Here is a 14,381-nt window from a genome sequence, read left to right on the forward strand (position 1 = left end):
CCTAAAGCCGGAACCAGCCAAGGTGGAGGTGATCAGAGACTGGCCCGCTCCCCACACCAAAAAGCAGGTCCAAGCCTTTATTGGGATGGCAGGATACTACCGAAGATTTGTGCCCCACTTTAGCGCCATCGCCACCCCCCTCACGGAGCTATGCAAGAAGGGGAAGCCAGACAAGGTGGTCTGGACCGAGCAGTGCCAGGAGGCTTTCCGGGCGCTGAAGGAGGCTCTGGTCAGTGGCCCAGTTCTGGCAAACCCAGACTTTGACAAGCCCTTTGTGGTGTTCACCAACGCCTCAGACACGGGACTGGGGGCGGTCTTAATGCAGGAGGATGAAAAAGGGGAGAGACACCCCGTCGTGTACCTGAGCAAGAAGTTGCTACCCCGGGAGCAACACTACGCGGCCATCGAGAAGGAGTGCCTGGCCATGGTGTGGGCCCTCAAGAAACTAGAGCCCCATCTCTTCGGGCGACACTTCACCGTCTACACCGACCACTCTCCCCTGACCTGGCTGCACCAGATGAAAGGAGCCAACGCCAAACTCCTGAGATGGAGCCTGCTCCTGCAGGATTACGACATGGACGTGGTCCACGTGAAGGGAAGTGCCAACCTGATAGCGGACGCGCTGTCCCGGAGAGGGGGCCCCGAACTTCCCCAGGTCACTGGTCAGCGTGACCCCGCTCAGTTCAGTCTCGAAGGGGGGAGAGATGTGACGATGTGACGCAGCAGGGAGGGGGGAGTGTTGACCTGGGAATGTGCCCTGGGGATGGGAGACCTGAGAGCCTGTCACCTGAGCCAGGAGGGGGAGGGGGAGGTAACACCTCTGCCCAGGAATGTGAACAGGGGCTGCAGCAGGGAACCTGCTGGGGGGGTTTAGTTTTCAGTTTGGGGCTGGGTGGAAGAACGCAGGGAACCCCAGGGCTGGGGTCTAAGCTCCCTGCTCCCCCAGAAGGACGTGATTGAGGGGTCCTGGTTGTTCCCACAAGCTCTGTTGTGGACTGTGTTCCTGTTGTCCAATAAACCTTCTGTTTTACTGGCTGGCTGAGAGTCTCAGTGGATCCCAGGAAGAGGGGTGCAGGGCCTGGACTCCCCCACACTCCGTGACACCCCCCGGCTCAGGGGGTTAGGAGGGCCCAGTTCTGTACCCCATTCCCATGTGTTTTGTGCAGGGTGGATTCGTCCCGCGACCCTCCAGCTGGAGTCGGTGAGTGTCAGACCCACGGGCCGCCCCCCCCATCACCCCCTAAGCCCCTCTCACTCGGAGGGCTAAATTGTCACCTGCCTGAACCCATAACCTCTGGCTTTTAGCCTCCCTCTCTGTCCATAAGTAGATGGTGGGGGGAGTCTGTTCCCCAGGGCCCTGGTGGGTGGCAGAGGGAGGCCAGAGGTCCGTGTGGGTCTCACATCCCTCTCCTCACCCCCCGGCCAGGCGAGCTGGTACAGTGCGACTTTGACGACAACGGACACCCCTTCTGCCGCTGGACCCGGCCCGATGCTGGAGACTGGATGAGAACCCAGGGCCTGGCTCCAGGGGAGAGCCCCGGGCCCCCGGGAGGGACCCCCGAGAGAGGTAAGAAAGGTGGGGCTGGTGGGAGACCTGCCTAACCGGCCGCCCCGCCCCAGAGGTGGCCGCATCTCAGCGCCGGGCGAGGGGTCCCTGTGTCACCAGCCGCCCCGCCCCAGAGGTGGCCGCATCTCAGCGCCGGGCGGGGGGTCCCTGTGTAACCAGCCGCCCCGCCCCAGAGGGGGCCGCATCTCGGCGCCGGGCGAGGTGTCCCTGGCTAAGAGGAGTTTCTCGCCCCACCCCAGCGGGGTTTTACGTCACCCCGGTGGCCCGGGCCCCGGGGGCGGTGGAGCTGCGCAGTCTGGAGCTGGCGGGGGCCTCGGTCGTCTGCCTGGAGTTCCTCTACTATGTACGGGGACGTTGCGGGGTCCTGGCTCGCGGTGCTGCCCCGGGGCCCCGCCGGCTACGGCGCCCCCCAGTGGAACCGGACGGGACTGCAGAGCTCGGCCTGGCTGAGGGGGGCCGTCACCCTGAGCGCCCCCCCCGAGCAGCCCTTTAAGGTGAGCGGGGGGGCATATTCCACCCAGCACCTAACCCTGATGCATGTGGCCTGGGGGGCTGCGTGGTGGGGGGCTGCAGGGGGGAAGGTGGGCTGGGTGGGGAGGGGAAGGGGGTGGAGAGGGGTGGAGGCTGGATGGGGTGAGGAAGGTGAGGGTGGGGCAAGGGGGTTGGGTGGGGGAGGGGAAGGTGAGGGGTGGAGGCTGGGTGATGGGAGGGGAAGGTGGGGGTGGGGGTGGAGGCTGGGTGGGGGAGGGGAAGGTGAGGGTGGGGAAGGGGTAGGGGTGGAGGCTGGGTGGGGGGAGGGGAAGATGAGGGTGGGGGAAGGAGGGCTGGGTGGGGGAGGGGTGTGAGGGTGGGGGGCAGGGGGGGTCTGGGGACAGGAGGTAGGAAGATGTGGGGAGGCATGGGGAAGCAGAAGGGGAAGGTTGGTCGCGGCAGGCGGGTCGGGGGGGCTGGCGGGGGGAGAGGCTCCCAGGGGTCCCCCCGAAGCCCCCTCTCTGTCTATTCCTCCTCCCGGCAGGTTGTTTTCCGAGCCGCCCGCACCCCAGACTTCGACCTGGCCCTGGACTCCGTCTCCATCCGCCTGGGGCCCTGCTCCCGTACGTACAGACAGACGGACGGACGCCCCCCCGCCTCCTCCACCTCAAATCCCCCCCTTCCCCTGCTGCGGGGTTTAGCTTCCCCAAGTTCTTTGTCTGGGAATTTCCTTGGTTTTTTACATCCCCATTCAGTCCCGTTAATCTCCGGGGTCCCTGGGGAGGGGGGCAGCATCTGCCCCCCACCCCCGGCTCCCGTCCGGGTCGTGGCTTTCCTGGGCCCGGAGAAAAGCGATTTCTCAGCTGCCCCCAACCGCCGGGCCGGGCTCACACCCGTTCGGGCCCAGCCTCACCCGCTTGTCGCCCGGCGGGCCAGGGCGGGGCCACCTCACACGCCCCCCTGTGGGGTGCCCGGCCGGGGCCAGCACGTTCCGTGTCACGAGTCTGTTGGGCCTCAGCAGAGGGGCTGAGACGGGGGAATCAGCGACGGGCGGGGGTTACAGGGCGTTTAGGGGGTCAGACAGGGAGCTGGGGGGGTAAATGGGGATAGATAGATAGATAGAGGGGGTGGATTGGGATAGATAGGTGGGCATGTCCGGGGAGAGAGGGAGGGATGCATGGATGGAGGGATGGAAGGAAGGATGGACGGGCGGGCGCGTGTGGGGATGAAGGGATAGACGGGTGGAGAGCCGGGCGCGTGTGAGGATGGATGCAGGGATAGAAGGAAGGATGGACGGGCGGGCGCGTGTGGCGATGGATGGAGGGAGGGATGGAAGGAAGGATGGACGGGCGGGCGCGTGTGGGGATGAAGGGATAGACGGGTGGAGAGCCAGGCATGCTGGGGGATGGATGGAGGGATGGATGGAAGGAAGGATGGACGGGCGGGCGCGTGTGGGGATGGATGGAGGGAGGGATGGAAGGAAGGATGGACGGGCGGGCGCGTGTGGGGATGAAGGGATAGACGGGTGGAGAGCCGGGCGCGTGTGGGGATGGATGGAGGGAGGGATGGAAGGAAGGATGGACGGGCGGGCGCGTGTGAGGATGGATGCAGGGATGGAAGGAAGGATGGACGGGCGGGCGGGCGCGTGTGGGGATGGATGGAGGGAGGGATGGAAGGAAGGATGGACGGGCGGGCGCGTGTGGGGATGGATGGAGGGAGGGATGGAAGGAAGGATGGACGGACGGGCGCGTGTGGGGATGGATGGAGGGAGGGATGGAAGGAAGGATGGACGGGCGGGCGCGTGTGGCGATGGATGGAGGGAGGGATGGAAGGAAGGATGGACGGGTGGGCGCGTGCGGGGATGAAGGGATAGACGGGTGGAGAGCCAGGCATGCTGGGGGATGGATGGAGGGAGGGATGGAAGGAAGGATGGACGGGCGGGCGCGTGTGGGGATGGATGGAGGGAAGGATGGAAGGAAGGATGGACGGGCGGGCGCGTGTGGGGATGGATGGAGGGAGGGATTCTTCGTGTCTCCTGTTAACCCCCCCACATCTCCTCCTACCCGCCCCCCCCCCCCACAGAGGGCTATTACATCTACGCCGAGGCCGGGAGCCTGCAGCTGGGCCAGTCCGTGAGCCTGGAGTCCCGGGATTTCTGCACCGCGGATGCCGTCTGCGTGGTGTTTTACTGCTACATGGCCGGCATCGTGCAGACCGGAACCCAGCTCCGGGTGCTGGCCCGGGGGCCCTCCGGCCCCGCCCTCCCCCTCTGGACCCGCACCGGCCTTCAGAGCCCAGCCTGGCTGCCGGGCTCCGCCAGCGTGCCCGCCGGCCGCCTGCAGCCCACTCGGGTGAGCGGGATTGCGGGGGCAGGGGGGTTGGGCTGGGGTGGGGGCCCCCCTCCCCCATTCTAGGGTGTCCCCTGATTCGTTAGCCCTCTGGGGCATTGCTGCTTCCGCCGTGGTATCCCTGGAACTCCCTGCTGCAGGGTGGGACAGGGCCGGGAGCCTGAACTCGGCGCAGGGCGGATGCTGGGGTTGCTGGGCCCAGGGAGGCTGATCTCGGCGCAGGGGGGACGCCGGGGTTGATGGGCCCAGGGGGGCTGATCTCGGCGCAGGGGGGACGCCGGGGTTGATGGGCCCAGGGAGGTTGATCTCGGCGCAGGGGGGACGCCGGGGTTGATGGGCCCAGGGGGGCTGATCTCGGCGCAGGGGGGACGCCGGGGTTGATGGGCCCAGGGGGGCTGATCTCGGCGCAGGGGGGACGCCGGGGTTGATGGGCCCAGGGGGGCTGATCTCGGCGCAGGGGGGACGCCGGGGTTGATGGGCCCAGGGGGGCTGATCTCGGCGCAGGGGGGACGCCGGGGTTGATGGGCCCAGGGGGGCTGATCTCGGCGCAGGGGGGACGCCGGGGTTGATGGGCCCAGGGGGGCTGATCTCGGCGCAGGGGGGACGCCGGGGTTGATGGGCCATGGGGGGCTGATCTCGGCGCAGGGGGGACGCCGGGGTTGATGGGCCCAGGGGGGCTGATCTCGGGGCAGGCGGGACGCCGGGGTTGATGGGCCCAGGGGGGGCTGATCTCGGCGCAGGGGGGACGCCGGGGTTGATGGGCCCAGGGGGGCTGATCTCGGGGCAGGCGGGACGCCGGGGTTGATGGGCCCAGGGGGGGCTGATCTCGGCGCAGGCGGGACGCCGGGGTTGCTGGGCCCAGGGAGGCTGATCTCGGCGCAGGCGGGACGCCGGGGTTGCTGGGCCCAGGGGGGCTGATCTCGGGGCAGGCGGGACGCTGGGGTTGATGGGCCCAGGGGGCCTGATCTCGGGACAGGCGGGACGCTGGGGTTGATGGGCCCAGGGGGCCTGATCTCGGGACAGGCGGGACGCTGGGGTTGATGGGCCCAGGGGGCTTGATCTCGGGGCAGGCGGGTTGCTGGGGTTGATGGGCCCAGGGGGGCTGATCTCGGGGCAGGCGGGATGCCGGGGTTGATGGGCCCAGGGGGGCTGATCTCGGGGCAGGCGGGATGCCGGGGTTGATGGGCCCAGGGGGGCTGATCTCGGGGCAGGCGGGACGCCGGGGTTGATGGGCCCCTGGGGAGAGGGAGCAGCTGGCTGGCCCCTGACTCCGCTGTGTTGAATTAGATCGTCTTTGAAGTGGTGCGGGGCAACCTGCCCTACCTTGACGTGGCCCTGGACAATGTGTCGGTGAGGAGGGGGCCCTGCCCAGGTGAGGGGGGCCAGGGGGGCTCAGTCTGGCGGGGGGGGGCTGTATCCTTGGGGCAGGGTGGATGGGCTGACAGGAGAGAGATGCAGGATTGTCGTGTGTGTCCGTGTGGGGGGGCGTGTGCCAGGCATGTGCAAGACGTGTCCCCCCCTCCGTGTCAGGGGGGAACCCAGCACACGGGTCCCTCCCGCTCGCGTGTGTCTCTGTCGTGTCCCCCACCCTAGGAGCCCCGGTTACCCCGCCCACGCTGGGCTCCTCCCCAGCAGGGACTGCCAGGCCAAACGGCACCACGGCAACCGCTACCGTAGCAACCGGCACCAACGGCAACCAGCTCCATAGCAACGGGTTCCGCCCCCACCTCTGGGTCTCCAGCCCCCTCTGTGACCCCATCGACTCTGCCAGGTGCGTCGCCCCACGGAGGCAGAGGGTGGGTGGTCCGGCCCTTCCCCTCCCCCTGTGCCCAGATTCCCCTGGGCGGGGGGGGGGGGTCAGTGGGGCAGACCCCCTAACTCCCTGCCCCTAGAGCCCCCCGGGGTGGGGCCCGCTGGGTTGTGGTGTGACTGGACGCTCCCCACCCCTGCAGGCTCCTCCGTCCCGTGCCCCCCGAAGGCCCACTACGAGGCCTGTGGCCCGGCCTGCCCCCCACACTGCGACGACCCCCAGCCCAGCTGCGACCTGCCCTGCCGGCCAGGCTGCCAGTGCGCCGCGGCTCTGGGAGGGGAGTGGGCGCTGGTGGGTTAAAGCAGGGGGGGCTGGGAGCCAGGACTCCTGGGTTCTCTCCCCGGCTCTGGGAAGGGAGTGGGGGCTGGTGGGTTAGAGCAGGGGGGGCTGGGAGCCAGGACTCCTGGGTTCTCTCCCCGGCTCTGGGAGGGGAGTGGGGGCTGGTGGGTTAGAGCGGGGGGGCTGGGAGCCAGGACTCCTGGGTTCACTCCCCGGCTTTGGGAAGGGAGTGGGGGCTGGTGGGTTAGAGCAGGGGGGGGCTGGGAGCCAGGACTCCTGGGTTCTCTCCCCGGCTCTGGGAGCGGGGCGGGGGCTGGTGCTTATCTCTGGCTGCCCCCAGACTCCGCGAGCTGCGTGGCCGCGGGCGACCCCCACTACACCACCTTCGACAAGAGGAAGTTCGATTTCCAGGGCACCTGCCCCAACGTCCTGGCGCAGCCCTGCAACGCCAGCCTGGCCCTGGCCCCCTTCGCCGTCCACGCCGCCAACGAGCCCCGGCACGGGCAGGGCGCCGTGTCCTACGTCCGGGCCGTGTTTGTGGAGCTGCCGGGGGCCACCGTCGCCCTGCTCAAGAACCACGTGGTGCAGGTACGGCCCCAGGGCGGCGCTAGGGGCCACTGTGGGGCAGGGAGCGGGGCGGGGGGCTCGGCAGGGGGCGCTCTCCCCCGGCAGGCGGGGCTGGCCCCAGGGCGGCGCTAGGGGGCGCTGTGCCACAGGGAGCTGCCTCACCCCAGAGGTGGCTGCATCGCAGTGCCAGGCGGGGGATCGCTGCCTAACCCCAGGCTGGGGGGTTTGGGGGGGCTGGTGTTTGCAGGTGAATGGCTCCCAGGTGACCCTCCCTGCCCTCCCCGCCCCCAGCGCTTCCGTCCGTCTGTCTGGGACGTTCGCCGAGGTCCGGACGGATTTCGGGCTGGTCGTCTGGTACGACGGGAACCACTTCGCCGAGGTCCAGGTCAGCCGGCAGTGAGTATCGGGGTGGGGGGGCGTCATGGCGTGCGGGGGGCCAGGGGCTTGGTAGGGGGTGAATTGGGGCTCATGGGGGTCAGGAGGGGTCCACAGAAGTTGGGGGTCCCAGGGGTTGACGGGGATCCTGGAAGGGGTTAGTGGGGTCAGAAGAAACACCCCCCACTTTTAGGCTAACAGCAGGGAGGCTGTTGGGGGGTGGGAGGGGCTGGGGGTCAGCAGAGATTGGGGGGTTATGGGGGAATTGTGGGGGGCCATGGCTCTGGGGTGGAGGAGTGGGGAGGTAATGGGGGCGGGGGGTTATGTCTCTGTCCCCCTCTGACGTCCCCCTCACCCCCCCCAGGTATTGGGGTGCCCTGTGTGGGCTCTGTGGTGACTACAACGGGGACCCCGGCAATGACTTCTGGACTCCCCATGCGGCCGGCTCTGCCGGGGACTTCGGGGACAGCTGGGGTGTCGGCAAGTGAGTGACAGACACCCCCTTGTGCCCATCTACAGCCCCCCCAAACCTCCTGTGCCCCCCACAGCCCCCCAAACTACCCACATGCCCCCTACAGCCCCCCAAACCCCCATGTCCCCTACTCCCCCCAAACCACCCACATGCCCCCTACAGCCCTCCAACCCACATGTTCCTCACTGCCCCCTATGGCCCCCCAAACCAGCCACATGCCCCCTACAGCCCCAACCCCCATGTCCCTTATGGCCCCCCCAAACCACCCACATGCCCCGTACAACCCTCCAACCCACATGTCCCCCACTGCCCCCTATGGCCCCCCAAACCACCCACATGCCCCCCATGGCCCCCCAAACCACCCACATGCCTCCTACAGCCCCAACCTCCATGTCCCTTATGGCCCCCCCAAACCACCCACATGCCCCCTACAGCCCCCCAACCCCCCATGTCCCCTATGGCCCCTCCAAACTACCCACATGCCCCCTACTCCCACCCCAAACTACCCACATGTCCCCTATGGCCCCCCAACCCCCCATGTCCCCTATGGCTCCCCCAAACCACCACACACCCCATAGCCCCCCCAAACCTCCCACACCCCTCACTGTCCCCCTACTCGGTATCAAGCTTAGACGGGGGTCAACGCATAAATTGTCCACCCTCCATAACACTGACAGAGAGACATGCCCTGCGGTTTGCCCCCCCCCAGGTATTCATCACTTTGGGTTTATTAATAAACAAGAGAGAGAGCAAAGCAAGTGACCCAGGGAAATAAAACAAAAACCCGCAGGTCTAAGCCTGATACATTGAGACACTGAATACAGGCAAGTCTCACCCTCCGAGATGAGCTTCTTTTGCAGGCTAGACTCCTCCCTAGTCTGGGCCCATCCGTTCCCCAGGGCAGCCCTTGTTCCAGCTCAGCTAGTAACTTGGGGGTTTCTCCTGACTGCAGCCCCCCTTTGTTCTGCTCCACCCCCTTTGCCTCCCTGGGTCCTCCTTCTAAACGGAAAGGCCCCAGGTTAAAGATGGAGTCCAGTGTCACGTGACATGGTCATGTGTCCTGGGAGGACCCCCCCACCCCCTGCCTCCGATCTTCCCGGCCTGGCTCACAGGAGGCCTTGTGAGTGAACAGAGCCATTTGCAACCCATTGTCCCGGTTAACGGGAGCCATCAAGCTCCTAAGCCACCATTAATGGCCCATAATTACGGGTGGCCCTCGGAGTCATAGTTTACGACCCCAGATTCGGCTCCAAGAGCGAGACATGTAGATAACTAGGATGACCATGCTCAGCACACCCTGCAAGAGACCTTTCCGCGTGACGCATGTCCCGGTGACGACAGATTCACCTCGCGTGCGACGTCCCGGTCCATATTCGGGGTGACTCCCGGCAGCGCCCAGGGATCTCCATCCTTACGGCTCTGGGTTTCCCCTTCTGGAGACCCAAAGCCCATCGGAGAGGAAGACGGGTCACACCCCGGGGGTTTTTAGATGGGCCCAGCGGCCTCTTGGCCTGAGAAAACAATCCGCTCCGTCCTGGCAATTAGCACAGGGTCATTGATCCATTAACAGTTCAGATCCAGGTGACCACGACCTCCAGAGAGACCGAGAGACCACAGTCCCAAAATGTTCATCTTCCTTTTGTGGTCTCTGAATCCGAGCCATGGGACTAGACACCACTCGTTAGGAATAGACTCGTTCGCTCCCCTCACAAGCCCGGAGTACACACAACGCCCCTTCTCTCTCTGACATGCCGGCTGCATTCCCCGCCCCCCTCCGTTTGTTTACATCCCTTCCTAATTAGCCTAATCTGTGAGTCCATTAACTCTTTCTGGTCCTGTCACCTTTCAATGAGATGGTTTATTGCACTCATAACGTCACAACTGGTGACACGGGGACCCCTCGCCCGGTGCCGAGATGCGGCCACCTCTGGGGCGGGGCAGCTGGTTATATGGGGACCCCTCGCCCGGTGCCGAGATGCGGCCACCTCTGGGGCGGGGCAGCTGGTTATATGGGGACTCCTCGCCTGGTGCTAAGATGCAGCCACCTCTGGGGCGGGGGGGCTGTGGCCGCTGCAAGTAACGGCTGGTCCCCGCAGGCTGGGGGGTCTGCGTGGCAGCGGGGGACTCTCACGACACCACCTTCGATGGGCGGCTCTTCCACTTCATGGGCACCTGCAGCTACACCCTGACCCAGACGTGCAACGCCAGCACCGGGCTCCCCGGCTTCTCCGTCGAGGCCACCAACGAGCACTGGGGGGGCCAGCACCCGGGTCTCCTATGTCCGCGCTGCGGCTGTGGAGGTGTTCGGCCACCGGGTGGCGCTGCTCAAGGGGCGCTGAGTGACGGTGAGATTCTCCCCCCCCCCCCGTCCCGCCCCACATCCCCGTGGGCTCCCCCCAGCTCTGCCGGTGCCCCTCACTCCCGCCCCGGCCCCTCTCTCTCTCCCTAGGTGGACGGGCAGCGGGTGACCCTGCTGGTGGCCCTGGCCGGGGGCCGGCTCGGGGTGCGGGTGAACGGTGCCTACGCCTTGCTGCAGACGGACGTCGGGCTGCGGGTTCGGCACGACGGGACCCGGCGGGTTGAGGTGCAGGTGCCTTCATCCTATGCCGGGCGGCTCTACGGGCTCTGCGGTGAGTGCGGCCCGGATGCCTGGGTCCCCTGGTGCCCGGATGCCTGGGTCCCCTGGTGCACCCCGTCCCGCTCGGACGCCTGAGTCCCCGGGTTCTCCCCCATCACGCTCAAATGCCTGGCTCCCCCGGTCCCCGGATGCCTGGGTCCCCTGGTGCCCCCCTCTGGCACCCGGACGCCTGGGTCCCATCCCGGCCTCATGCCTCCGTCCTACCTCCCCTTCCAGGGAACTACAACGGGCAGAGCGCTGACGACAATCTCACGCCCAACGGCACCTCGGCCAGCAGCCCCGGGTGAGTGGGGCAGAGACGGGGGGCCATGACTCCTGGGTTCTCTCCCCGGCTCTGGGAGGGGGGGCTGGTGGGTTAGAGCTGGGGGGCGGGGCTGGGAGCCAGGACACCTGGGTTCTCCCCCCGGCTCTGGGAGGGGAGTGGGGGCTGGTGGGTTAGAACAGGGGGCGCTGGGAGCCCGGACTCCTGGGTTCTCTCCCGGGCTCTGGGAGGGGAGCAGGGGCTGGTGGGTCAGAGCAGGGGGGCTGGGAGCCAGGACTCCTGGGTTCTCTCTCCATCTCTGGGAGGTGAGTGGGGCCTGGGAGCCCGGATGCCTGGGTTCAATTTCCAGAACAAAAACTAAGGAAATTCCCAGACCAAAAAGTTTGGGGCTCTGGCTGATGATCTGTGTGGGAAAGTCCTGGCTATATCCATGGGGTGGGGACCCTGGGTCACCAGCCGCCCTGCCCCAGAGGTGGGTGCATCTCAGCGCCGGGCAAGGGGTCCCCGGGTCACCAGCCGCCCTGCCCCAGAGGTGGGCGCACCTCAGCGCCGGGCGAGGGATCTGTCAGTGACTCTGTTTCTCTCTCGCTCCTCTAGGCCAGGGGGACCCCGCGAACTGCGGCACTAAGGATCAAATCACCCGGTTCTGAGGCCTGCCCCTGTCCCGCGACGGCTCAGCCCGATACCCCCGTGATGAGGGGCCGGCGCGGGGCTGGTGGCACCCGAGATCTGCAGCCCCCATGGCCACCCATTTCCCCCCAGGGGCGAGGGGCCCCTCCTGAGGCCAGACGCCTGGGTTCTTGCAGAGCCGATCCACAAAATTGTTTTTCATTGTTCACTTTATTCATAAAACTTCCCAAGGAAAGTTTATGAATGAAACTGCATTCATTCATAAAACCGGGTACCCCGAGATCTGGCTAAATGAGTTTCGCTGGCAAGCCGATTGCTGCTTAAATCGCGGACCTGGGCACTGTTTCACCATTGCAACGTCTGGTCCCCGGTTGCCGATCCACGAAATTGTTTTTCATTGTTCGCTTTATTCATAAAACTTCCTAAGTAAAGTTTATGAATGAAACCGCATTCATTCATAAAACGGGGTACGCCCGGGTACTGGGTAATTGACTTTCACTGGCAATTTGCTGCTTAAATCCCGGACCCGGGCACTGTTTCACCATTGCAATGTCTGGTCCCTGGGTGCCGGTCCCCGCCCTTCTCCGCGGGGCAGCTCAAACCCCATTTTAACAGGCTCACCCCACTTTGCAAGCCCTGCGGTAACCGGCGTCGGGTGGGTGAGGGGTGTGAACGAGGCCCCGTCTGGAGGACGGCATCACCCGCCAGCCCCAGCCCGGCCGGATGAAATCAAGTCCACCCCGGAAAGCACAAAAGTGCAATTGAAGCCCCCTCAAGGCTGGGTCCCCGGCTGGAAGCCAGGTCCGCCCTGGAGGGGGGATCAGTCCCGCCGAACCCATGACACAGCAAAGACCCAGCGCTGACAGGAAGGGGGGGGGGGGGTGCGATGGCAGATTTTTGGGGGGGGGGGTAACTGTCACAGGGTCCCTGGGCGATGCTCTGGAGCTGCTCCCCGCGAAGCCAGGCAGGACTCTGGGGGAGTCTCCTCTCGGGGGGCAGCCTGTCTGCAGGACACACAGCTCCCCCGGCTTCCCCCTTCCTGGGTCTGACCTCGGAGCCTCCAGCCCCCCTGCCCCTCCGTGCACTTCCCCCAGCGAGTCCGCTCAGGCAGGGTCCTGGGGCAGCCAGAGGGTCCTGCCCCCCAACTCCGCAGTCAGACGGGACTCTCAGCCAGCCAGTAAAACAGAAGGTTTATTAGACGACAGGAACATGGTCTAACACAGAGCTTGTAGGTACAGAGAACAGGACCCCTCAGCTGGGTCCATTTTGGGGGCAGTGAGCCAGACAACCCCGTCTGCCCTTCACTCCATGTCCCAGCCAGCCCCCAACTGAAACTCCCCCCAGCCCCTCCTCCTCTGGGCTTTGTTCCTTTCCCGGGCCAGGAGGTCACCGGATTCCTTTGTTCTCCAACCCTTCAGCTCTCACCTTGCAGGGGGGAAGGGCCAGGCCATCAGGTGCCAGGAAACAGGGTGTCGGCCATTCTCTGTGTCCAGACCCCTGCCCACACCTGCCCTCTAGGGCTCTGCAAGGATCACACCCCCTAGAGACTTAAGAACGGCCTAGGGGAAACTGAGGCAGCCCCACACTATTCAGAGGAAATGCTAAGAACAGTCCCGCTCCGTCACAGAAACATTCTGCTGCCAACGTGGCAGGGCACCGGTGCACGCCCACCAGGGACCCTTCCTCGTGCCCGACTTTCCTGGCCGGGTCCCTGCCACAAGCTCCGGCCCCCCCAAGCTCCAGGCAGGGCTGGTAACTATACAGCAGCTGCAGAATATTTGGGGGGTGGGGGGCTGTGGGGGGGGGCTACACACAGGTATTAGTTATCGGTCATAAATCAAATTACGTCATGATAACGAACGTGGGGGTCTTGTCTTGTCCCCAGAAACGATCCTGTGTCGTTTTCTCTGCACGCCACAGCCCCCCCCCCGGCCCCCTGCCCCCCCCAGCTACTTGTTTCCTGCCCCCCTCCCCGCCAGTGCGACGGGCACCTCCTGAGACCGGACTCCTGGGTTCTTTCCCTGGTGTCCCTCCCGGCCGTCTGTCCTGAGGGCTGGGCCACATTCAAGGCAGGAGAATAAATTTACACTTCGACTGGCTGGGATCGATTCTTGTGTCCGCCCCCCTCTCCACTCCAGACACCCCACTGCGAGCCAGGACTCCTGGGTTCTCTCCCCGGCTCCGGGAGGGGAGCGGGGGCTGGTGGGTTACAGCAGGGGGGCTGGGAGCCAAGACTCCTGGGTTTTCTCCCTGGCGCTGGGAGGGATGTGGGGGCTGGTGGGTTAAATCAGGAGGGGGGAGGTCCCTTTGTCTCCCATCTTTCTCCAACGCTCTTTCCAGCAAGCATCGGCCCTAAATCAGGGCTGAGCAGTGGGTCAGGCCCGGAGCCAGCCCTGAATGGCCATCTCTGGGGGGGTGCCAGCCCCGGAGCCTTTCCCTTCTGACGTCAGCCTGGTGGCTGGTGAATAGGGGGTTGGCCGGGGAACCCCGCGTGGGGGGCAGGAATCTTCGCTCCTTTGTCTCCCTGCATCGCCCCCCCCCAGCTCGGTCATGGAGTTGGGTGGGGGGCAGGAGTGTTTTTATTTTAGCCTGTTTGGGGGTGGGGGGGACGGGTCGCGGCCTCCCAGCGCCTTCGCCAGCTGCCTCTGTCAGCACCTCACGTCCTGTTGGCTCGCCGGGCGCAGGAACCCTGGAGTCCGGGCTTCCCCCTGCCTCCCTCTGCACCCCACTCCCCTGCCCGAGCCAGGGAGAGAACCCAGGAGTCCTGGCTCCCAGCCCCCACTGCTCTAACTCACCAGCCCCCGCTCCCCTCCCAGGGCTGGGGAGAGAACCCAGGAGTCCTGGCTCGCAGCTCCCCATGTGGGGCTCTCCTCGCCCCCGCCCATTTCTCCAGGGCTCAGCTGTGCTTCCCCCCCCTTCCCAGCCCATGGCAGCCTCCCTTCCCTGCTGGGCTTGGCTCAGC

The 14,381-nt window shown here is 66.0% G+C and overlaps 1 protein-coding gene across 2 annotated transcripts; it reads left to right on the top strand.

Annotated features, from left to right (window-relative positions):
• The first annotated feature begins 852 nt into the window (after positions 1-852).
• LOC311514009 (uncharacterized protein) lies at positions 853-11,878 on the top strand. 2 transcript variants are annotated; one of them, XM_084616264.1, is made up of 14 exons: positions 853-1,201; positions 1,427-1,567; positions 1,807-2,061; positions 2,583-2,661; positions 4,121-4,389; positions 5,674-5,758; positions 5,980-6,157; positions 6,816-7,063; positions 7,334-7,438; positions 7,782-7,901; positions 9,986-10,234; positions 10,339-10,519; positions 10,744-10,810; positions 11,387-11,878. In XM_084616264.1, the coding sequence occupies exons 3-12, from the start codon at positions 1,909-1,911 to the stop codon at positions 10,470-10,472; spliced, it is 1,620 nt and encodes a 539-aa protein (XP_084472390.1). In that variant the 5' UTR covers positions 853-1,201; positions 1,427-1,567; positions 1,807-1,908; the 3' UTR covers positions 10,473-10,519; positions 10,744-10,810; positions 11,387-11,878. The 2 variants fall into 2 exon arrangements, with proteins under 2 accessions (XP_084472390.1, XP_084472391.1); XM_084616265.1 differs by lacking the exons at positions 10,744-10,810; positions 11,387-11,878 and having other exon boundaries at positions 7,334-7,427; positions 10,339-10,477.
• The last annotated feature ends 2,503 nt before the right edge of the window (positions 11,879-14,381 follow it).

Source organism: Lepidochelys olivacea (genome assembly GCF_965140295.1).
Source record: "Lepidochelys olivacea isolate rLepOli2 genome assembly, chromosome: 28".
In the NCBI taxonomy this organism is placed as follows: domain Eukaryota; kingdom Metazoa; phylum Chordata; order Testudines; family Cheloniidae; genus Lepidochelys; species Lepidochelys olivacea.